This window comes from Ophidiomyces ophidiicola, assembly GCF_022830035.1.
Source record: "Ophidiomyces ophidiicola strain CBS 122913 chromosome Unknown scaffold_32, whole genome shotgun sequence".
Taxonomy (NCBI): Eukaryota; Fungi; Ascomycota; class Eurotiomycetes; order Onygenales; family Onygenaceae; genus Ophidiomyces; species Ophidiomyces ophidiicola.
In genome coordinates, this window is record NW_026054672.1 from 179,783 (window position 1) to 202,639 (window position 22,857).

The following is a 22,857-nucleotide window of genomic DNA, read 5'->3' on the forward strand; positions in this document are numbered from 1 at the left end:
TTGCTTGGAGCTCTAACATTCAGTCTTTCCCAGCAGGTCATATAGAAGAAGGCACTGTATATCAGCAGTTATTTTACTATCCTTCCTCTTAAGTCATCCTTCCATGAACGTTTGCAAAAAATGAATACTGGTGGAAGTCCTTGTTTTCATATGTACCATTTCATAGGATCATGCTTTGGGCAGGTCTTTGTTGACTGGCACTCCAACATTCTTACTTAGGAATTGAACAATATCATCGATTTCGTCAGGCACACTGTACCAGTGCCCAAGCTCTTCATATGGCTTCCATGTTACATCCATCTGCAATGCCTTGGACATGAAAGTTGCCAACCCCTCACCAAGACGAACCGATACTTTCGGATCTAGGAACCCGTGGCCGATAAACGCAGGAATTGCAAGATAACCAGGAGGTTGGCCAGGGCTTAGCTCTTCTGGCGCTAGCTCTGGGAGATCGAGTATGTCACGTATGTGGTTAAGGGCATGAAATGCTTGGTGGCCTTCTTCACCCTCGTCGCAAGTGTCCTGCCCAAAGGGGCTGGCGTCATCCTCATCATCACCAGCGGGCTGCGTTAGGTCTCGTAGTTGTTTCTCGAAAGGAAGCCATCCACTCATACCAATGAATCCTCCCAGTTCTTCGTTGCCTTCCGGGCCAAACCCGCCACCTATAAGGGTGATTACTGAAGCTGCACAGCCCTGGCTTAGGCCCCCCAAGATAATTCTGTTGTATCCTCTAGGGCCTAGGATCTCCGCTTCTTTCTCAATTAGGGCTCTTAGAAATGCCGCTGTCTCGCATAGACCAGTCACTTGCAGGTCTGGTCTCTCATTGGGATCTTCAAGCGAGTAGTTGTCAAACCATTGATTGATCGGCATTTTTTTCAAAACGGTAGCCTTCCTTTTGCTTGCCGTAGGGAAAATAAACCTCACGGAAGGAAGTTGAGCGGGTAGGCTTGTAGACTGTAAAAGTTCTAGTCCAAATCGTTCAGCATTGCTACCTCGCCCGTGAAGCAAGATCAGGGTGTGAGTATGGTGAGTCAATGGCGGAATGGTAAGAGGCGTAGGGTATGCTTTCCTCTGAAATGGCATTATGGCATTGGTCAATTGTAATGACGACAGGTAACTAATGTTTACTGAGTTTGAGGTGATGATATGACATTAACCCTGCAAGCTGAAAATCAGTCATGTGGAGAATAGTTCACTATCAACCTTGCAGTCTGGCCCATTGGTGCTAAACAGCAGCCGGGCAGATCATAATTTAGCGCTATCGAGCTTGCATGTCTTGCTTGTGAAGCCCAGTAAAAATAAAGTACAAAAGCAGAGGTAAGGGCTGTTTTCCATCCTCATTTGATTCATATATTTGTTTTGACACTTCTGGGTTCGTAACTTATGCACGGAGCACGCATAGGACACATATGCTCTCCAATTTGGATGATTCAAAAATGAAAATCGAGAAGATAGAACAATACGGAGCATATAAACACACTTGATGAAGATAAATCTGGAATATCATATAGTTGATCATAATTTGCCTTGTGAGTTTTCTAGAATACAGATGGATTGATGGCAAGGGCGTTTCCATGCTTCTCGAAAGTCCCAAAATCTCATATAGCACAGAAGTAAAGTATGGCCGATAGTAAAAAAGATGATACACCCTTGAAATGCCCGCTAAACACGTCTATTGCGCAAAAGGTCGGATAACACATCGTTCACCGCGTAAATTTCTTTGAGACGTCGAGACTCCATTTGCCAGAGAGGGGCGATCTGATGCCATACACGGAAAACGGCATTTGGCCCGCCATGTAAAAAGTGTGCTTTAAGGCACGCAATTATGATTCTTTGGCCAAGGTATAAGCCTTTCCTTTCAATGGGTTCATTGCTTTCATCACCTGTACTATTATAAAGTTGATCGAGGTCTTCACCACTCTCCCTGGTATTCGAATGAAGGTGTGATATGTCGGTGGTATAGCCGGCCGTAAGAGGTACATTGTCATCAAGAACGCTTGGTTCCCTGTCTTTGACATTATTTAGCAAAGATATGAAGGTATCAGAGCATTTATGTTCCAGCGTGTTGCGGTCCAAGTGAGGCAATATCCTGTTCCGTTGCGCCTGCTTTCCCTTTTGTAAGTCACTAAGAAACGATTCCCAGGTTCGTGATAGTCGCTTATAGTTCCAGGGGGAGTTTTTCGCGCCGCCATGTTTCGCAAAGCCTTCTAACAAGAGTACATAAACCATATCTTTAGGGGGGAATTCGAGGGTGTCTTCCATGTCACCCACATAGCCGAGGAAGCGCTGCAAATCACCAGATATATATGCATGGTATGAAAGAAAAATGTGGAATGTTTTTGCATCTGGCGTTAAGGGTAAAGATGCTTGTAGTTTTCGATGATTCTCAGGAAGTTTATCATGTAGAAAGGTAGCAACCCCAAGGATTCGGCCAATATATTTGCTCGCCTCCCTGTATGAAGCATAATCTTTAGACGGTAAGGAATATGAACCGTATTTGAAGCCTTTATTTTCCCCAAAAACTGTTTTGTGAACAGCCTGCATACGACGATACATCTGTTCGGCTAGTTCCATGTGGCCTGTGCGAGCCAGGGACGTCATTACGCAATTCAGGACCGTCGTATCAACAAGTTCACCTGATTTAACGAAGTCATGATATGCCTTGCGGACTCCCTCGGCATCCCCCTGCATTCCAAGATAGAATATTTGCGTCACTTTTCCAAAGCGAGAGAAATCGATCCTGCGATTCTGCATTTCCAGAATAATTTTATCGGCCACTTTGAACTGGCCTGCTTTAATTGCTAGGTCAAAAAGTATGTTGAACACAACACAATTGCTATCGACTTTCCCTTCAAATTCCATTCGCCGCCAAACATCAAGTGCAGCTTGAAAGGAAATTTTTGACACTTTATCTAATTTTTTCCCAGCGAGACTGATCGCTGACGCCCACAGGGAAGGTGACATATCAAGCGACGCGTTGCACATGTCATCTATCATACCTAGAAAGCGTAGAGCAGCCACGGGATCGCGTTGACGAGGCTTTGCGAAACGATAGAGAAGAGTTGTGCGGTAGCGAGGGGAGAGATATGTGATTCTCGGCGCGGGAAGAGATGTGTATGCATTAAATATAACTTCATTCGAACTTGAACGGTCTTGTAACAGAGATACAAGGTGTTGGGTTTGGGCACTCTCATAATCACCCTGTTCGGCACCATCCTGCATTTCTGGTCTGGAAACTCGCATGTCCAAATTTGGATTGGATAATGCAACCATTAGACTCCTTGTACCTTCTTCATATCCGAGCGTGTTATAGAAATAAGAAAATAGAGCCCGATAGTTTGGGTTGGGATTTCGTCGAGCGGCAAGATACGCACTGGCGTTTAGGGGGACACAGGCCGGTAAACTGGATCTAAGAGACAAAAATATCCTTTTCTCATCCTTAAAAAGCTGCGCCTGCCTGAACAACACGGGTCTAGATTCCTGAAAGCCAGTATTAGACAACCGTCTCGAGGACTTCATTGACGTGAAAGTCTGGGTTGCCGCTGCAGTTGAATAATGCTTCCGCGAACTCAAGAAGGACTCTCTAGGACACGGAGAGTGCTTCTTACAATATCCGGCTATAACCAGGGAATTGATGAAGACGTCTGCGAAGGAGAAAATGCGAGTTTTAGGTCGTCGGGATGGCAGGCCAGGTGGCCGAGATGAAGGGGTCTGAATATGCCCCTCTGGCCAGTAGATGGAGCGAACGGCATGGGAATAGGTAGTACTAGTAGCTTGACCGGGCTGGCCCTCCAAGTACCGGAAGAGAGGCATGAGTTGGATAACATCGCGTTTGTCGGGCTGGGAGCGTAGGTCTAGGGGGAAATCATGGCACACAAAGAGACATTTATGCCCAAAGAAGAACAAGACAGCTTAAAGCTAACCCGTCTGTAGTCAATATCCAGTCAGCCACCGTAATGGCTCCTTGGAGAGCTTGTTGAGGATTTGGAGCGTAGATGCGCAATGAGTTTCCAAAAATTTGATGGTCATCACTTTCCGTTGCTCTGATTGGCCAGAATCCTCTGAGAGTGGACTTGGTTCAGATGAGCTTTTCTTCTAGAGAACAATTTGTCGGTAACACAGTCAATTCCATGAGCAATACCAGATTTCTCTCGATCGCACCTCAAGAACCCCAGCATCCATCCCCAGCCGCTTTCGAAGTCACGGACCCCGTTTTTGAACCATAATCTTCGTGGGCTGCGCCGCCCTTAGAAGACGCTGGAAAGAAATGGGAAAACTTAACCTGACCGCTCTCCGTGTTAGGAAAACAGCGATTTCTCAGAACCTGGCTGGTAAAATTGCGAACACACCATGCTGGACCGATGTGATGTTCGAAGTCCCTCCCAGCTCGATTCTCATCCGAAATCTACCACAACAACATGAGCTTGTCCAGCAAAGAGTAAAGACAGTTCCGGGACAATCGAAGCCTCAGACAGTTTTCGAGACTCAGAAGAGGCCACAGAGAAAAAGAAAGGCCAGCCGTATGTTTCAGCCGGTACCTATATGCTACGAAGAGGACCAACTGCGGAAACGATTCTTCCAAGACCATCCGTGGGAGCTTGCTCGACCACGAATACTTGTCGAAACCACCGGAAATGATCATGCAAAGTATGACTGGTCGAAATTACAGCAGCCTGGGAAGCAGCTGGATGGTGAGAGGTAGGCGATGCGTGTTTGGTTCTATATATTTCCGACTGCTGATTGGCTTCAGTGTAATCCAACGCCAATTATATCTCCTGAACAATGTTCCCGACATTACCAAAGGCGAGGCCTACGATATTGCCCGCCGGGAATTCTACAACTTGCGACTACAGGAGGACATTGAGCGGAGGATTGCGCAGGAAGAAGCTATGGCCACGGGCGCGTACTTTGGCCCAGACATGTTGACTACTGGAATGGCTATGGAAGACCAGATGTATGAGGTCTGGAGGGAATGGGCGGATAGAGAGTCGCAGCTAGCTTCGCAACGTACAGCGTCCTTCACGGGTGTTGCTCTCGATGCTGAGCCGGCGGCCGAGGAGTTACTCGAGGCTGAGTCTGATATGGAGCAGCCAGAGCCTCCGCAGCCATAAGCAAGGTGACGGCGCGTTCCGCAGCTGCCGATCGTGCTTTGCATGTAATGTTCACTACATAGATACCTTTGCCATAGTAAACTCCTGTACAACACGCGCTTGATTCTCATGATGGGCCCCTCCAACCCTTCTCCTCCTGCTATTCCTTTTCTATGCTCTCCTCAATCTTTTCCTACTCTGTCTGCTGCCTCGTCATCGTCCTTGGGCCCGGCTGGGTGAGTCTTGGTGTCTACCACGTGACCACCCGCTGTTTCAAGTCGCCGCCACAACGACACGGCGAGACGCCTTGACGGTCGGATGGCGATCATTCGCTGCGTCTGGGGCAAAGCGCAATTCTCTCAAGCCACCAGCAAATCAACACGACAGCACTTCCGGCCTACTCAAGTTCGCAGAGTAATGGCATTCTGGTTGCGGCCGTGCCTGTTCTGCTGGGTTCATGAGCTTACTTACCCTTGAATGTCTCAGCCCGGTAACACGCTGCACCAGCTTTGAACCCTCGGATGGTCAGTTCGCTTGAGAATCAGGCGATAACGCAGCAACCTCGCGGCGCTTTCTACTGGTCAACTTTCTAGGGAATGGTTGTGCAGTCTTCAGTCCGACTCTTCTACGCATTTCCTCCCGCATGCGACGCCGTCTTTCGTCGAAACTCAAAAGGAATACGCTCCTCCTTGCCCTGATTATGTCGCTTCGCATGCCTTCGTGCAGCCCTTCGAGCCGTTTGGGATATACTGAAAACCAATAGCTGAATTTTTATCTTCGTCTGGGTCCGCCTTCTCTTGTGAAAAACTCCTTGCTGGCTCCCTGGCATCGTTGGAAACGGTTCCACCACCATGAGCCGCACCGACGAGGCCCTACGGCCTTCTCGAACCGTTCGAGGTGACAATCCCGAAGATACGAAAGAACAACAGTCCTACACCAGCGGATCTGCATCTAACCTTGGTCCTCCCGTTCGCGGCGATACTCCACCAGCGCGAGCCAACCGACCACCCCCTTCCAAAGTCCTCAGCCGGGAAGAGACATTGCGCCTAGCTAGATGTGCCGTTGAAAATGGCCTGCAGGAAACAAAAAGGTCTCTGGCGGGTAGCGAAGCGGTGGGCGATGCGGTTCGCCCAAAGTTAACAATTGATCTTGGACACAAAAGCATTTCTTGGGTGCCTGATGAGATCGTAGATATTATCAAGGACGAAGTTGCTAGGTAAGACACACTCCTTAGGTGCTACACTCAAGCACCGTTTTATTCCATGTTTCTTACCCTTCTCGGATAGGTTATCCTTGTCCAACAATTATATAGATCGCATACCCTCCCGATTCCAAGAATGTGTTCACCTACGATACCTCAATATTCGAGCGAATGGCTTTACAGAATTTCCAAAAGGAGTAAGTTTACTTTCATCCCTGCACATGAAGCGACCATACTAATGCGGGCCGTACTACCCGCAGGTATTCAGCCTCTCCTTCCTCGAGATTCTCGATTTGAGCCGGAATAAAATTGCCACAATTCCAGGGGAAATTCGGAACCTCACATCCTTGCGAGTTTTTTCGGTTATGCAGAATGTCCTAGAAGATCTTCCTATCGAGCTATCCGAAATGAGCAAACTACAAGTGCTGAAAGTGTCTGGAAATTGCTTAACTCAACCTTTAAAGCGGATTTTAGAATTGAAAGAAATGGAGATAGCAATGACTGAAATGACAGATGCTGAAAAAGAAAGTGCATTAACTGCAGAACTAAAGAGATATCTAAAAAGCAGACAGCCAGTTATTGATATTGAGAGTATATCGGATACACAGTATGCTAAGTCTTTTCTATCTCATTGTCAATGCTAACATTGCTTTAAGTGATAGTATAATGGACACCCCGAAGCCACCTAGGAGAGGCAACGCCCGATTCCCGGTCATTCCACGTAGTAATGGGACGAGCTCGTCTCAAGACTCGAAGTCTCCTTCATATACCAGACCACCACCCATTCCGATTCGCTCCCACCACCGAATCACATCGAGTCAAAACAATTTCGCCCATAATAGCATAACTCGGTTCAGATTTCCTTCCGCTAGTGAACGAAATCGAAGTAACAGCGAAGGAGTAATTCAAGGCGCAGCCTCTTTACACAACAAACGGCTAGGCTTGCTTCATCGAATGAACGATCTGGGCACTCTCGATGAGGTTCGACCCTATCGTAATAGTCATTTGCGCGGATTAAGTCACGGCTCACTTCTTCGAAATCAACATAGCGCCAACTCAAGCAGCAGCAATGACTCCAGCCCAAATAGCCCAAAGGGTCGAAAGAAGTCATGCGACGGATTCGTTCGTCGCATGTCGAGCTTACCAGAACACAAAGTATCAACGACAATAAAAATTCCCGTGATTGAGGCGGCAAAAACTCTACTATTTGCGTTATACCAGGTGCATCCGCATATATCCTCGGTAATAAATGTTATCAGAGGTGAGGAATGCGGAAAGGCAAGACTTGAAATTGTCTTCTACAATGCATCCACACATCTTGAACAGCTGAATGAGGCGCTCGAAATGACGAAAGAGGCAAACTTGCAGGATCCAGATACCGCCAAACGAATGTCGGATGCCGTAAGGCATGAATGTGAAACCTGTATCAATGCCTATGTCCATGTTGCTACGCAATTTAGGCATAGTCTCGCGAAAATCGTGTCCCTTGTTGATCAGAGATATGTCAGGTCGTTACTTCTTATGATATACGGTAGCGTTACGGAACTGCGCAATGTTTACGTCAATTTGGGCATCAATCCGAATGAAAAGACTCAGCCCAACGTTACCAAAGAGTCTCTGTCCGATACAGCTAAGAAGGTACCTCCAAATAAGACTTCCGACCAATCCCTTACTCCTCCAGCCCGAGAGCGCCCTCTGCCGGTGAGGCGACTCAGAAGTGAAACGACTGTTCAAGCTCAGATGCCTACATCTATTCCTCTCAATCTGCCAACCCCCAGTGCTCCCAATGGTGCTCCTAACCCCCCAAGCCAAGCCTGGCGCTCGAACTCCAGCATCGGCACACGAAGCCGGTCCAGCAGCCGGTCCAATACCCTCTTGACGTCATCCGGACCATCGTCGCTTGCTAATACCCCTCGGTCTGGCGAATCATTTAGCACTGCTTCCACCTCTACTGCCAACCGCATTAATCCAATGACCGGGCTAGATGAATATGAAGAAGAGCGGATTTTTGAAAAGATTTTCGTTCAACTCACCGCTGCTTATCGGTCCGTATTGCAAGCAGTTCCAGTCGTTGCCAATCAATTTTCGCAATGTCTTGAATTAGCAGAGACGACAAAAGCTCCGCAGCCCATACATTCTCTGCTAAGTAAACTCATTACTCGCTGTCGTACTTGCACCAATGTCTCAGAAGCACTGCAAGCACGTCTTTCCACAATGAAGTTAAAGGAGCCTAATGGTGGAATGCGAAACCAGCGAGAATTTTGGCAGTTATGCAAGACGTTTTTACAGTCTTTTGTTGAACTAGTGATTGATATGCGCGAAGCTAAAAACTTGCGCCTACTACCTCCTGATATCGTCGCCATTTTAAGGCCGGTTCAGAAGGCTAGCAGAGAAGCAGGCAGGCTAATAGACACTTCTCCATGGTCATATCTTGCGGAATTGAACACGTCGAATCCGTCATCCATCTTCCCACAATCCTCGCAATCTCATCACCCACAGGCCCCTTCTCATTCCACTAACGGCTCTACAACAACGACGGCCTCAATCGCTCTGACTGCCGGGTCCTCACCGCAATCTATCACGATGCCAGCAACACCTCTAAGTGCTGCTTTGGGCCCGGCAGCACAGGCGACTGTTCCTGCTGTTCCCGTGAGCGCATGCAGTGATCGATTTTTTGCAGGGAATTTATACGAAAGAGCAGACTCATTGCTCTCCATGTCAGGGCCAGCACCATTATTCATTCGTCGATAGGAAATCTACAGGTGTCAATACCCTTATGTGGCACCCTCGCTACAACGGCCGAATTCGTTCTCCTACTCTAACTGTCGATTTATCTTTGCCGCACACCTTGATAATACATCCAGATACCAGGTCGATGATCCCCTAACCATTGTTTTTGCCTTTTTTCTTTTTTTTAATATTACGGCTTTATGTGACGCAGGCATCTTTGGATATTTATATACTGTTTAATTTTGATTTGCATCTAGCCACATCGGTCGGTTCTGGGAGTTTAGTTTTCTGACTTCGCCTCGCTTTGTTTTGAATGGGATTAATGCAAGTTTGACGGCCAAAGAAAATAGTATGGGTTGCTTGTCTGTCGTTACTTGTTCACTCTGCAATTTTAAACGTCAGCATTGCCAGTGTTTTATTGATTTAGTAATCTCTGGTTCGACTTGTCCTTTGTTGATTTGCCTCTAGCCGAGGGTGTGCTGGTTTTTGGGCAAAATGGGGCGTTCTTCGTCTTCAAAGCTACTTACTTTACGATTATCGAGATCTTGACCAAGAAAATATGCCCTTTAGGCCTGTCGATGGCTTTGTTGTCAAGATAGTAATTTTTGAACATAGCGAAGCCAATTATTTAGATACACGTGGTTCCATGGTTGAGAGTGTATAGTTTGCTGGAAAACACTTTCTTGAAAGGTATGCACATCATGTCTTCAGTGAGTGAGTAGCAAGACGTAGATATTAAGGCGCACAAATATCCCTATTGGTAGCAGAGTGATTGGCTATTTGAAGAAATTGTGAAGTAAACTATATAACCTAGTGGGTAGCTAGAAAGATGAAAAGTGAGAAGAGTATTTGGGAATAAGACTAAGAAGGGATACGCAGATTACTTAAAACAAAAGTTGTATCGAGTGCTCGCAACCACCAACAGACACAATATAAAAAAAACTAAAAACAACCGAGAACATTATATTCAAGCACTGAAAACCCTCTCCCCTCTCAAGAGACCCTCGTTCCAGGCACCATCAATCACATTTTTAATATAATGCCACATTTCCTCGGGCTGATCTCTAGGCACACCGTGTCCAGCGTCTCTGAAAAGATGGTAGGTCAACCCCCTCTCATACGCCCATAGACCAGCTAGTGCGACCATAGATGGGTCTTTAACTTCTCCTTTCTTTCCGATGTTCACTTTTGATCCGAACGGAATACTTGGGCGTTTCTGGAAGCCTTGGTGGCCGTTCCAAGTCATATTCTGCAAGGCGAGCTCTACGGCAATATGGTTTATGACCATATCACGCTGGCCTTGGTAGAGATGAACTGGTAGTTTGTATGTCGAGAGGATCGAAGGGAGGATTGACTCTGCTGGCGGAATTGGCCGAATCAAAGGAGAAAAAAGGGAATCGAGAATAGTTTGATTGCAGACTTCGAAGCGATGAGGTGTGTTTTGCTTCGACGGTAAAATATTTAGGGCAGTCTGAACATCTGCACGGTTGAGATAGCTAGTCAGGGGAATAAGGGGGTTTGGAGTATGGCAGTTGTAATCAATGTTATACATGTTGAAACAGTCCTTTTCTCTGATAGCGTCGATGTGGTCACGAGCGGTGGAGTAGATGGCGCATTGTCCGTAGCATGTAGAGTTGAGGATAGAGGAGAGAACCGCGTTAGGAGTCTTTGGCTTGATATTGCAATCTTGGTCTCCTGTGAAACCTGATGCATTGTGGAGAGTTTGGGGAAGGTAGAAGTGACCGTTGGGAGGGTATTGGGTTCCATTTTTTAAAACCGAGTCGAAGCCGCAGATACGTTCTGCTTCAGTAAACGCATCAATGATATCCCGAGAAATTTTCAGGTCGCCAGCTTTCTTTCGAATATAAGCCCCAGCAACTACATCGGACATAGCAACATTATTACCAATTGCTCCATTTCCAATTGCAATGGAGGTCAGGTCGATGAGAAATTCGTCATTATTTTTGAGAATGCGCTCCGCAAAGTATGGGATATAAATTCCCGCATATGACTCCCCCGTCAAATGGATTCGTTTTTGGCGTAAATGGGGAAAAGTAGTGAAGAATTGCCTTAGCCATTTGTAGAAGAGATTTGTTACCATTTCAATGTTCACGGCAGGAGTTGGATTACCCGCAATGGAGAAACCCGTCCCAACAGGCTGATCGACGTAGAGGACATGGCCTAATTTGGTCCAGGAAAATGGGTTCTGTTCCATTTTGCTTGAATTTCCATACATGAGGGGGCCATTCTCCGCAAAAGCTCCAATCATAGACGAGCAGCCAGGACCGCCATTTAACCAGACTAGAAATGTTGTTTCGTCAACTCTGGTCAACCCAGATTATAGCAACTGAAGAGAAGGCTCACTGATAAGCTGTTCATCATATGCTTTATCTTCCGTTTCAAACAGCCAGAAGAACATCTGATTCTCTACAGACTCCCCTGGAACACCAATACGGCCTGCCCAACTTGGAGGAATCGGCGGGCTATCCGGAAGTGAATTGACGGCATATTTTAAAGAGTCGCCACGGTCTTCAACTCCATTCCAGCTGGGCACTTTGTAGGGGATATCATTGACCGGAATTGGAATAAATGTCGTCCTCCAGCTAACTCCAGAAGAGATTGGAGGTGGCGCTCCCACGGCCATCCCAACCGCCGCAAGGGCGAAGGTAATAGAAGCTTTGAGTACCATATTGCTAGCCTGAGAGCTCCTGTGTTTATTTAACAACTTTGAGTGGTAAACGTAGAAATGATGGCCAAATTAAAAGATTAAGAAACTGTTAATGGAAACATTGAAGAACAGAGCTGCTCCTGACTGGAGAAGAGAGGCATGTAGACATTTTGCTTCTCGCAGCAAGCTTATTCATTGAATACAGCTCAATCAGACCAAGTCGAGGAGGAGTAAAGAGTCGATTTCCCAAAGGGGATATCAATAAGGAGGCGACCCGTTAGGGTTGTGTGGACGAGCAATAATTTCAACACGACGCAAGCAGCTAGCAGACAGTATTCAGGGGCAAAAAATAAAAAAAAAAGAACACTCCGAGAAGAAATGAAAGAGAAGGCGTTCAATAATTATTAATGCTCCTCATCTAAATATGTGAGTTCAGGTATGGCGTGCTTTTTGTGTGGCTGTCGATTTGTTGGGAGCTGGGGAAGCAGACAACAATGACCACGATTTTAGAAGACTTCAAGGTCCAGAGGTAAGAAGAGGTGCATGAAAGTAAACCATCTAGTTAACTAACTAACTCCTTACAAAGGCGCAAGTAGAATAAATTTTGTGTGATCTGCAGCATGCAGTGATTGGGATAATTTTGTTAGCCTGCCATCGAATCGTTTGATCGCACAGCTTTCGCGATGCACGCTCTATAATTGGATCGCACAAGGTGCATCCAGGCTTCGGGGCCGATGAATTGCGATCGACGATTCGTTCTACTCGATGGAATGTTACCGCAGCTATGCACGATCTCGGGTCAACACCGTTAAATCGAGTTCTGGGGCAATCAACCTCAAGTTTAGGGCACGAAACGAATGACGGTGCCTCACGTTTAATCAGAACTGTTCCTAACCTAATATAAGTTTTTATGAAAAGGGTAAAGAACACTCCAGTGTCCTCCATAGTCCCGCCTTAAGGAGCCATAGGGCCATACGGATCACGACCCTCAGATGTCAGGCCACATGAGCAAATTCGAGGCGCCGCCATCCTCATGAAACAGGTCGAGTCTGTCTGTGCGATGATGCTGCACATATCTCCACATTGATGTAGATCCGAGAATTCGCCACAGGTGAGGCGAGTAAAACCGAAGAAAACCGGGGATGGCTGGGAAATAGCCGGTATGGGAGCTTGAGGCACGGGAAGATAGCCCTGCAGAGCAAGGCACAGCCTGGGAGAGGCGTCTTACGGGAGAAACGAAGTGACTACCTACGTTTTGCTTTGGGGCCTGATAGCTCAGCCAGTTCTGTGTGCATCTCTACCCTGCACGCAGCCGGCATCACCCGCGGAACGGTCGGCAAACGAAGAATCGTTATGATAGTGGGGTGCGCAAGGTCAAACACCTGGACGGATATTCCATTGAGAGCCATCCGAAGCTCAACCACAAGCTGTCCAGACTCGATCCAGTTGGCAACGGAGGACAGAGCACTGCGTCTGCAGGCCTTGATACGGCATCACGAGGGCTCAAACGAACGCGTCAGACGCAACAAAGAAACCGGCCGCACAAACGGGAGATTCTCTTTCAAGCGGCAGAACGCTGCTGTGCAGCTAGGACGCCAGACTCCAAGGCTGAGGGCGTTCGCTGGTTGAAACCTGCGGCAACATCGATGATGTGGTCACTGGGTTCGCAAGCCCTTACTAACTAGTTAGTTAGCTACTGCACTTGCCAACAACCGTCGTAGCGCCGCGCCGGAAGCTGGCTTGACGACAACCACCAGGATGCGTGGGCAGACGATGCCTTATTTTAAGGCGCAGCGGATCAGCGCTGGCCTGCCATGAAGGATGCGTGGGTCAATATGCTCCGTCAAGCCGCCAGGCAACGCAAGTGATGCGGGGAGCCATCCTTTTGTCCAGCTTCCCCGCGATCCTCTTTGATGCGCCTAGCCAGCTTCTGCCCGGCCGATAGGCTATGCGCGCAATTCCCCCCTCCCTGCATGGCTCAGGGTTTCTACTGGTCGTTTTTGGTTGGTGCTTGTCGCCGCTGGCCTTGTTGACGGGCTACAGTCGATTTTGCGCGTTAAACTTGCGCCTCATTCAAGCCCTGCGTGATGTTTTAAGCGGCTTGACTGGGAATTCCCGATGGTACTCATGGCATGATTTATGGCTATGCTAAAGGAACAGTAAGCTGTGCTTGCGTTGCTGCTCTATAGTTAAAAGAATCTCAACCAGATCAAGTTAAAGCTAATCGAGCCGCAGCAGCCAGGTTTCCAGGCCCTCTGCCTTGTCCCACAGAATCCACACTTCCGCATTGCGTATCAACTTTTTCAGTAGCACGAAGCTGGTACGGTGTACGGAGTGCACGACGGCAAATCCAAGTGAGCACAGGGGTTTGCATATTCACTCCCTTGCCCTGGCACTCTATGGCGCAAAACGGTGCTCTTGACCGTTATGGACCGTGGATTCGGTTGAAGCGAGCAATCATCGCGAGGATGTCAATGCCGGAACATTGTACAATCCTCCCGGCATTTAAGCCATACGGCAATGTGAAAATGAGCCCCCATGTGGCTACTTGCAGGGCTGGCAGGATTGTGATTGCTGCGGCCCATAACGGGGAGTTTCCGGATCTTTATAAATTATGACATCCTAGGGCCTTGTATGCCCGTCGGTGAAATGCCCTTGGGCACTGTGACCTGGCTTTGTTTGCCTGGAAGCCTACAACGGACACCCGCATGCTGGCGCATCCAACTTTTTTACAGCCATTCCACAGTCAACAGTCGATCTATCAATTTCACAACCCAAAACCCCCCGGGACGGTGGAATTCGGCTCCGGATTTAGTCAAGCCAGTGGCCTGCCCCCAATCATCCTGGGGCCGTTCCGTTTCCCCTGTGCATCACCGCTGACTCATCCCGAAGACACACCGAGATCCCTCCAGCGTCTTGGGCGTCGGTGTGTGGTTGATGGCAGCCACTCACCACCAATGTAAAACAGCCACAACATACAAATACAAATGGGTCGTGCATTCTCAAATTCATTCTGGTGAAATGGCCAACACCAAGGTGCTGGCTGGTCTGAAGTTGCTTTGCCTGGTGCCATGCCAGCGCTCGCCCGCCAAGTCTTTTTTGAGTTGCGTGAACCACCGAGGTCCAGTCCTTCGCCGCCTCACTTTTGCTCTGATGAAAGCTACTGCATGCCTCCATCGTCATTGTCGACAAACGCAATTGGTGGGTTCTTGTTTTAAAAAAGCACAGGGTGGGAAAGCCAATGAGAATTTTTCGTGATCCGCCTGCCCTAGGGCTTTTAAATGTTGGGACTCTTGCTTCCCGCCCGTGTCTTTTACATCTTTTTTGCGGAATCCTTTTGTACCAAACTGATGAGAAACAAATGCCATGCCTTCTTCCTGACCCAACAAGAAATGCCAAAGAATACGAGCTGATTTGAAGCCTTCTGCAGACGTATCATTTATCGCTTGTGCCCTCCTTTTGATCTAACTTGTGTGTCCTCACAAGTTGTTTGTCGTTTTGCACTGGGTTCTTTTTAGCTGCGTCAGGCATATTCAGCACCGCAGCCGCCCACTCCACGTTCTCTGAAAGACCCCTTCCTCTGAAGGTGACTTTCTACCCCATTTCTCTCTCCCATAATTTCAATTGTACCTTCCTTTTTCTTCTTAGCAGTATCTATACAGAGTGTTGTACTCCCCAAGGTGGTGTAAGGTGTTCGCGTCACTCTAGGCGAGAACGTCTTTCTGTCTTGGACACTCAGTGCTGTGATAACATTTGTTTATCCATCGCTTCAGACAAAAATTGTGTGAATCTTCCTTTTCCTTTTCCTTTCCATTTCCTTTTCTTTCCATTTACTTTTTATTTCTTATTTTTTTTTGTCATAATCTTTGCACTTTACCCTAAAACAAATGAATCTTAAACCAAAGGCGGAACCCGCAAGGAGACCGCACGAGAAAGAGGATGAGGATTCTGATTGTGGTGAATGGTGGCCTGGGAAGGATTCAAAGACTGTTCCCAAGCAAGATTCGAGAGACTGTTCTACGAATTCGTCACCCTCACGCAAAAGCAAACTCCATAAGGGAAATGGACGGCTACAACATGTTCTGTCATCGCGATACAACTATTATCACCATGCCTTCTCTGCCCTAGCTATTACCAAACCCAAACCAACGACTATGGGTGTTCCAGTTCCGTCGCGCATGTCACTCGATGAAAGGAGCCTGCAACTGCTACAATCTGCAGAGCGGTTACCACCTGTCACGAAAGGCACTCTCAGCGAGTTAGATCTGGATCATATTCTGAGAAATATTAATCTGCGGGTTGACGTGAATTTCGATCGCGACTTACACTTTCGCCCCGTGGACGGAAAGAAAGGTCAGGAAAAGCGTCGGTTAGCGGAAGGGTACTGGGAGGCTGTCGCCCTCGAAATATCCATTTACACATACATGGGGTCTCCCGAGGGTCGCAAGGATAACGATAACTCACGAACGAATGAGCCACAGGCTTACTTCGAGCCGAGACTGCCTGGCATGCTGGAGACTTTAAAGGATGTGCTCTGGACGCTTGTACCGGAACGAGATCATATGGGGATAGCTGAAAACCTGGACATCCCTTTCATCATGCAGCAGGTTGAGAAAGGTGTGTTGGATATTACTGGCCTGTTTCTTTGGCTTGCAGAGCTGTTGAAATCACATTGTGCCCCAATGAGAGACCAGTGGGCGGATCAAATGGTAAACGAAATTCAAGGTGGGTTTGCATCGATGGACATGGCGAAAGCGGTGCAAGGGATAAAGACCTTATTCTGCATATTGGAAGCTATGAAACTGGTCAGTCATTTATATGCGATCTGAACTTCTCACAAGACTAACGCCCTGACTTTGAATAGGATGTGGCCAATCATCAGATACGCGCCTTTCGGCTGATCCTAATCGAGGACACGGTTCGATTTCTACAAATATACTTTTTGCGACGACTCTTACAAGATTCGATACACGGTGAGAGCGCCAGAAAATGGTTTCATGCTGTTTACATGTACGAACAAGTCTACCACCAGACACCACCTCCAGAATGGGCCGAATTCGACAATGTCACAACACTTCTTCGAGGCCTATCTCATTTCCTACTATGTTTCAATAGCCCATCAGCATTTCCTGAGACTTTCGAATTTGACACTGGTCGACTTTGGGGCCTGAGATATGATGTGCAGGATTTGATTGCCTTCGAGATATGCATCCACGTCTTCGATGTTGTTGCTACTAGCCACATTCGCCATATTCCGCGAAATCGGGAAGTCTATCTAAAACTGGAGTCGCATATATGGTCAATTGTGGATTGCGCTGACAATCGAGACCCCGACACAATTGACGACCAACGATGGCGAAATAATATCGATTCCATTGCCCTAGAAATTGCTCGCACCATCTCAGACCTAGAAGCCGAAAGTAAGGGAGCTACTTCCTCTTTGCCAGATGAACACGTTCTACTTCTTGCCGGAAAGATGCTCGAGTCATGTTTTGCCTCACATTCACGACAATACAAACACTTTCAGTGCGTTATCCAGGAGAGATTGGAAGAGGAAGTACTTGTCACTGCTAGACGCTACATGGATATGTCCTCACTAGACATGTGCGAAGACCAGCCATGTACAAGATCAGACGGCAGATCAGAAGATCGACTAAGGGATATTGAAAATATTGCAAAGCGGCTTTGTCACATTGGTGTGCTACATTGGAGGGTGTGGGGCCCGATTTTATACACTCGAGATCCATATCAACCGGTATATTATGAGGGGAAGAGATTGAGCTATGATGCTCAGCAACGCCTGCTTTTGCATCAGCTGGAAAATGGTGGAAGCTAACATTTGCTGGGCTTCCACTACCAAAAACAATGATTTTATGACATAGACTAATTCCCTTCATTGAAAGGCTTCACTGTTGTTTTCAGCTGTTGATATTTGGCTTTGACCTATTTCCCCCCTTACTATCCGTGAAGATATCTTATGGGTTTCCAGGTACCTTCTCACCCAACCTTTTTACAGATCGATAAACCCCGTGGGTCATTTTTGCCCTCAAAACATTTATACCCCACCCTTTGCAAAGTGTCAAAATGCTACATACACTTCATTTCATTTTCTCCTCTTCACAGAGCTTCAAAGAAAAACCTGTACCTTAATCAATTAAGTCAAATAATAAACAATTGAAAACCTATATCTTTGAGTAACCTATATCTTTGAGTCTTTCCATCACCGCCAGCTAGCTCCCTTAGCCAAGGTTGAATATTTATATCACGTGCTCATGTAGCTAAACCATTCATATACCGGCTTGACTTCACGAACTATTAAGCATAAGGATTTTGCTGGTATTTAGTATTTATATTTAACTAAGGAGCCCATTTGGCTCTTTCTTAGTAACTAGTCATTTTGTCAATCTGTATATCCACTCAGGGTTCTCCTCTGCCAGAAAAACGCACATATCAAAACACTGCCATTTTTATCGGGGCACTCCAATAACATTTAATCTACTTCCAAGGATCTTTGGTAGAAAAATATATAACCGAATTATCCCAAAAACTGAGTACCCGGAGCCTTTGAATATCAGAGGAACATGCGGGTGTCCTACCCGCTTCTTTCGCAGTTAGAATGGCTTTCTTCCTTGAAAGCTGCACAGCTCCACAGGGTCGCTTTTCTAACGGGAACAGCGTCCTCCGGAGGAAAAGCCGTGGTATCTGACCGGCTGGCGAATGCATTTGCGACCGCCAATGCGGAAATGCAGCCCAGCTCTAAAAAGGACGGGCCGCTGAGCATCCTCAGCATCGACATGGGAATTCGAAATCTGGCCTATGCGCATTTACTTGTTGAGCCAGAGATAAATGAAAGCGGACATGCAAAATCTAAAGCATTCAAGCCACCGATACTCAATGCATGGAATCGGCTGGTGATCTCGGATTTCCCAGATCCTTCTTGCCAACCGTCTGGGATATTATCTAGCCCTGGCCACAGCACGTCGAACAAACGCAATTCGAGGTCTGAGGATGAGGAGACAAATGAGGCGATCCTGAAAAAAGAATCGTTTGCGCCGGATCTCTACGCCGCACATGCCTACACGCTTATCAAATCGCTAATCTCGACATACCAACCCACTCACTTCCTCATTGAACGGCAGCGTTTCCGCAGCGGAGGAGCGAGTGCGGTGCAGGAATGGAGCATTCGGGTTGGCGTCTTCGAGGGCATGTTGCACGCCATCCTCTACGCGCTCAGACGAGAGTCCAACACGCTGGATTTCAAAGTGCAGAGCGTGGAGCCACGACGGGTAGTCGACTACTGGATACAAACAGACCCAGGCGCAGAAGCACCAGAGGCTGGGGGAAAGAGGAAGAAAGTAACATCGATGGAAGGCAAAAAAGCCAAAGTTGGCATCGCTGGACGGTGGATTGCTGCCGCTCTGCTGGACAGGGGAGGTGAGCATGCGAAACTCGACCTCTCAACAAACACCCAGGTGATGGGCATGTCCAGGGCCTTTCTCAAAAAATGGGGCAGAGGAAGAAATAAGGATGAAATAGCCCTTGTCACAAAGGCGCTGCTTGAAGCATCGTCGGTGGCAAAATCGGAGGAGAAATATGACAGTCATCATGATACCAGGCCTGATATTGGCAAAGTGGACGACTTAGCTGATTGTCTCCTTCAAGGTATCGCATGGCTGGAGTGGCACGCTTGGAGGCGGCGATTTAACGCGGAGGGTCCAGATGCTATGCCGCAAGCGGCAGTCGGTGGATAAAATGTGTGGATGTGCCTTCTCGACTTTCACGCCGCGATCCATACCGTTTTTTTTTTTTTTGGTCGGCAAATTTCAGAAACCCACGGGACTGGAGGATGATTAGTTAGATATATGGAGAATAAATACCTTGGTGAGCACCACAGTACTCCATCGTCTCGATGGCTAATTTGGAGGCGATATAGTGATGGGCCTGAGAGATCCACCCATCCCACATCGCAGGAGAATTTGATGTCGTGATGATAGATCAGCGCCCGGAGGGACGGCGGTGACGGTCATCAAGCCATTATCTAGTACATAATATTAATAAGATCGTTGTTATTGCCAATATGAAAGACCAAGCTGTTTCACGACCGGAGTAAGAATCTGTACTCCGTACTCCGTAGGATTTAATGACTGCTGCTTCCTGAGGGCGGGCTGACATCGGAGCGTGCGTGCGTAGCACAGCGGGGAACAAAGAGTCAGTATTTTCTTTTTTTCTCATTTTTTTTTTTTTTCGCCATCACCGACTTTTCAATTTCATTTTATTTTTTTCTATATATATATTTTTTCCTCGTTTACGTGGGTGGCGATATAGGGCAACGGAAGGTGATGCGCGAAGATCGGAAAAGGCGGAAGCCGGTTCCTGGTGCCTGCCAAGGCGCGCGAGTGCCCTGGAACCACACAAACGTTGGGCGAAGGGCCCTGACAAGGCGGATAATTTCAATAACAATAATGTAAAGTTTGCTGGGAATGCCAATAATGCACAAATGAGCGGGAGGAAGCAGCTCTACAAGTCGGAAAGGATGAAATCTAGACCACAAGGTCAAAAGTGGTTTAAAAAAAATTCAGAGATATGGTATTAGCTTCATCACGGCATTTTTGCTATCCCACGTCCGCATCATACAAAGATAGGGGAAAAAAAAGGGCATTCATAGAATATCTAAATATTACACATAGAATCGAACAGGACGAACACGAGCGTTTCCTGGCGAGAAAAAAAGGCTGCAAGGCTCTAGGCTCAAGGCAGTTTGAAAGAAATTGCCCCAGGCACGCACCCGCAGAACGAATAGAAAAAAACAGAGCAATGCTTTGAAAACTCGAACGCTGCTGCTGGATCCAGTCCCCGGGTGATTCTAAGGCGAAAACAGAGCTCAACATGCGGCAAGGAGCATAAAAAACAAAAGAAGATGTGTGACGATCCTTCCAGAAGATTTCAACCCATGAACGATGAGGACGAGATGATGTGTTTCCCCATGGTTTGACAACGCCGTTTTAGATTTTTCCTTCTTGCTTGTACGAGTTTATCGGCCGGTGGGCAGAGTGATTCCGGTGCCAGTACCTGCAGGAATGACGATGGACGTGCCATTTTGGAAGGGAGGAATGATTGGAGTTGGAGACACCACGGGGGTGGGAGCACGAGTTTCCGAATCTTGTGGTTCAGTATCGGCGACCTTGATGGGGTTCTGTGGGTTCTGTGGGATCTGGACTTCTGGCTGTTGTTGTTGGCCAGGAGCAGGGCTTGGGCCAGGTGCGTACTGGAAAATGAACAGTTAGTATTATGAGGCACATTTTGCTTCGCGTTTAGAACATACCACAGTGATAGTGCGGAAAACTGTGGCGGGAGGAGGGCAGTTGTTGCCATTTCCGTTGCCATTGCCATTACCGTTGCCGTTGCCATTGCCAGGAACAGCATTGGCACCACCGCCATTGGGAGGAGGAGTTGGGCTTGCCAATATGATCGTTTCAGTAGTGGTAGACGTGAGGTAGACCTTTGTCTGGAGACGAGTGACTTTGTTGTCACTAGAAATAGCAGGAGCAGGCGAATCAACGGGCACCTTGATGTCAACCTAGCGAGCTATGTTAGTTTTGCTGCTGGTATGAGAATGGCATGATTACAGGCACTCACGTCAGGAGATGGGGAGGCACCGGGGCGGGTGACAGTCCTAGTAACGACAGATTTCGACGAGTTCTTGCCGAGAGTGTAGGTGATAACGATGGTTTCCTGGGGCCCCGCTGGACCGCTGGGAGCTGGCACGCCGGTGTTCATGGGAGGCGGAGGAGTGACGCTAGCAGCGGCAGAGCCACCGGTTGGGAATTTGGCAACGGGGTGCACAGTCACGAACTTGACAGGAGAGGCAGCCTGGCGACGGCGGAGGGGATTGGCCTCGCCGAGGGCTGCAAGAGCGGCAACAAGTGCGATGGAGGCTTTGATTTGCATTTTGGCGGTAGTGCTGGTTATTCTGGTAACTAAGAGGTACTGGGGGGATTGATTGCGATGCAACGAGCGGATGGTCTGGACGAGTGTGCGACGAGAACGGGGAGAGGCCTCTCAACCCAGTGCTGAAGAGCAGTTTTTGATATAAAGAATGGCGTGCGAAGTCAATCCGCAGAAAAAGAGAGTCGTGGGGAAAAGAGAGCGCGTAAAGCCGGCGACCAGAGCAATAGAGAGAGAGAGAGAAGAAGATGGAGCGACGCGGCGCAGGCCGGCGATTATTATACGCGGGACGCAGGCGGACTCGCCCGCCGCAGCCTCGCAACCCTGGCGGCCCATCACGGCCCACATTATTATTATTTTCTTGCCTCGCGCCCACTCCGTCGTCACGAAACGAATCGCAGTGGAGCATTTCAAAACAATCAGGCGCTGCTAAGCTGAAACGTGGTGGTTTCTCGTGCCCACTGCGCCCGCCGCCGGCCGCTGCCTGTGCTCGTTCCAGCGCCGCCGTGGTTCCTTGCATAAAGCCCGCCGATCCAGGCCTGAGGGCCTTATGCCTTCTCTCGCGCCAGATCCATCGCGCCGTCACACCTGTGTCGTGGGCGAGGATCAGGCCCAGGGGCCGAGCTGGCAGGTCGATCAAGCAGCCGTTGTGTGAGTCGCCGTCCAGAACATGTCCGGCTCATCCCAAAACCCTCTGGCTCAGGCCACCGCGATACCGCCCACCAGACTAGCCGTGCTGGCCGGCCCAGAGATTGCAGGGGATGCCATGCAATCAAACTTCCGTCTCCTGTCCCGCGCTAACACGAGCCCAAGAAACCTTCGGGCGCCCGCCCGTGCCAGCAATTGGCTGTTCGTGTCTTGGGCACCAGTCGCTGCCTGTGGCTCTGGAGCGGTTTCGAATCTGGCTTGATAACGGATCTGGAGAATCGGATGAGGGGAAACACGCACGGGAGCGGGCAGCCTGTCCAGCACGGATGCGTGAGCTACATAACTAGTTACAAACATGCATACACCGCCGCATTATTATACATCGCCATGCATGCGCCGACAACAGGTGGCCCCTATCCAGCCTCGTCGTTATCTTCGCATGACGCGGCTCTCTGCTACTCCAGCTTTTTGGGATTAATATTTTAGCCCGCTCTGCCGCTGCCTGGGGTCCCTCGACTCCATATCTGTCCTAGCAAGCCCGCAGTGCGGCCGGTGGTCGGCCGCTTGCCGACTGT

General features: G+C 48.3%; 8 protein-coding genes across 8 annotated transcripts; 4 read left to right on the forward strand and 4 right to left on the reverse strand.

Moving 5' to 3' along the window:
- Positions 1 to 168: 168 nt before the first annotated feature.
- On the reverse strand, positions 169 to 1,083 carry LOZ57_005832 (uncharacterized protein; the record flags this gene model as incomplete). The annotated part of the gene is made up of 1 exon (XM_049254858.1): positions 169 to 1,083. The coding sequence occupies one exon, from the start codon at positions 1,081 to 1,083 to the stop codon at positions 169 to 171; it is 915 nt and encodes a 304-aa protein (XP_049106198.1).
- Positions 1,084 to 1,662: 579 nt separating this feature from the next.
- Positions 1,663 to 3,813, reverse strand: LOZ57_005833 (uncharacterized protein; the record flags this gene model as incomplete). Its single annotated transcript, XM_049254859.1, has 1 exon — positions 1,663 to 3,813. The coding sequence occupies one exon, from the start codon at positions 3,811 to 3,813 to the stop codon at positions 1,663 to 1,665; it is 2,151 nt and encodes a 716-aa protein (XP_049106199.1).
- A 553-nt stretch (positions 3,814 to 4,366) lies between these two features.
- RSM25 (mitochondrial ribosomal small subunit component) lies at positions 4,367 to 5,111 on the forward strand (the record flags this gene model as incomplete). The annotated part of the gene is made up of 2 exons (XM_049254860.1): positions 4,367 to 4,698; positions 4,751 to 5,111. 2 exons carry the CDS (start codon positions 4,367 to 4,369, stop codon positions 5,109 to 5,111), a joined length of 693 nt encoding a protein of 230 aa, XP_049106200.1.
- Positions 5,112 to 5,941: 830 nt separating this feature from the next.
- Positions 5,942 to 9,042, forward strand: SOG2 (RAM signaling network component; the record flags this gene model as incomplete). Its single annotated transcript, XM_049254861.1, has 4 exons — positions 5,942 to 6,306; positions 6,377 to 6,488; positions 6,552 to 6,898; positions 6,954 to 9,042. The coding sequence occupies 4 exons, from the start codon at positions 5,942 to 5,944 to the stop codon at positions 9,040 to 9,042; spliced, it is 2,913 nt and encodes a 970-aa protein (XP_049106201.1).
- A 946-nt stretch (positions 9,043 to 9,988) lies between these two features.
- On the reverse strand, positions 9,989 to 11,710 carry LOZ57_005836 (uncharacterized protein; the record flags this gene model as incomplete). Its single annotated transcript, XM_049254862.1, has 2 exons — positions 9,989 to 11,322; positions 11,386 to 11,710. 2 exons carry the CDS (start codon positions 11,708 to 11,710, stop codon positions 9,989 to 9,991), a joined length of 1,659 nt encoding a protein of 552 aa, XP_049106202.1.
- A 3,866-nt stretch (positions 11,711 to 15,576) lies between these two features.
- Positions 15,577 to 17,525, forward strand: SOK1 (Protein SOSEKI 1; the record flags this gene model as incomplete). The annotated part of the gene is made up of 2 exons (XM_049254863.1): positions 15,577 to 16,494; positions 16,554 to 17,525. 2 exons carry the CDS (start codon positions 15,577 to 15,579, stop codon positions 17,523 to 17,525), a joined length of 1,890 nt encoding a protein of 629 aa, XP_049106203.1.
- Positions 17,526 to 18,270: 745 nt separating this feature from the next.
- LOZ57_005838 (uncharacterized protein) lies at positions 18,271 to 19,440 on the forward strand (the record flags this gene model as incomplete). Its single annotated transcript, XM_049254864.1, has 1 exon — positions 18,271 to 19,440. The coding sequence occupies one exon, from the start codon at positions 18,271 to 18,273 to the stop codon at positions 19,438 to 19,440; it is 1,170 nt and encodes a 389-aa protein (XP_049106204.1).
- Positions 19,441 to 20,720: 1,280 nt separating this feature from the next.
- Positions 20,721 to 21,637, reverse strand: LOZ57_005839 (uncharacterized protein; the record flags this gene model as incomplete). The annotated part of the gene is made up of 3 exons (XM_049254865.1): positions 20,721 to 20,954; positions 21,012 to 21,266; positions 21,326 to 21,637. 3 exons carry the CDS (start codon positions 21,635 to 21,637, stop codon positions 20,721 to 20,723), a joined length of 801 nt encoding a protein of 266 aa, XP_049106205.1.
- Between the last annotated feature and the right edge of the window lie 1,220 nt (positions 21,638 to 22,857).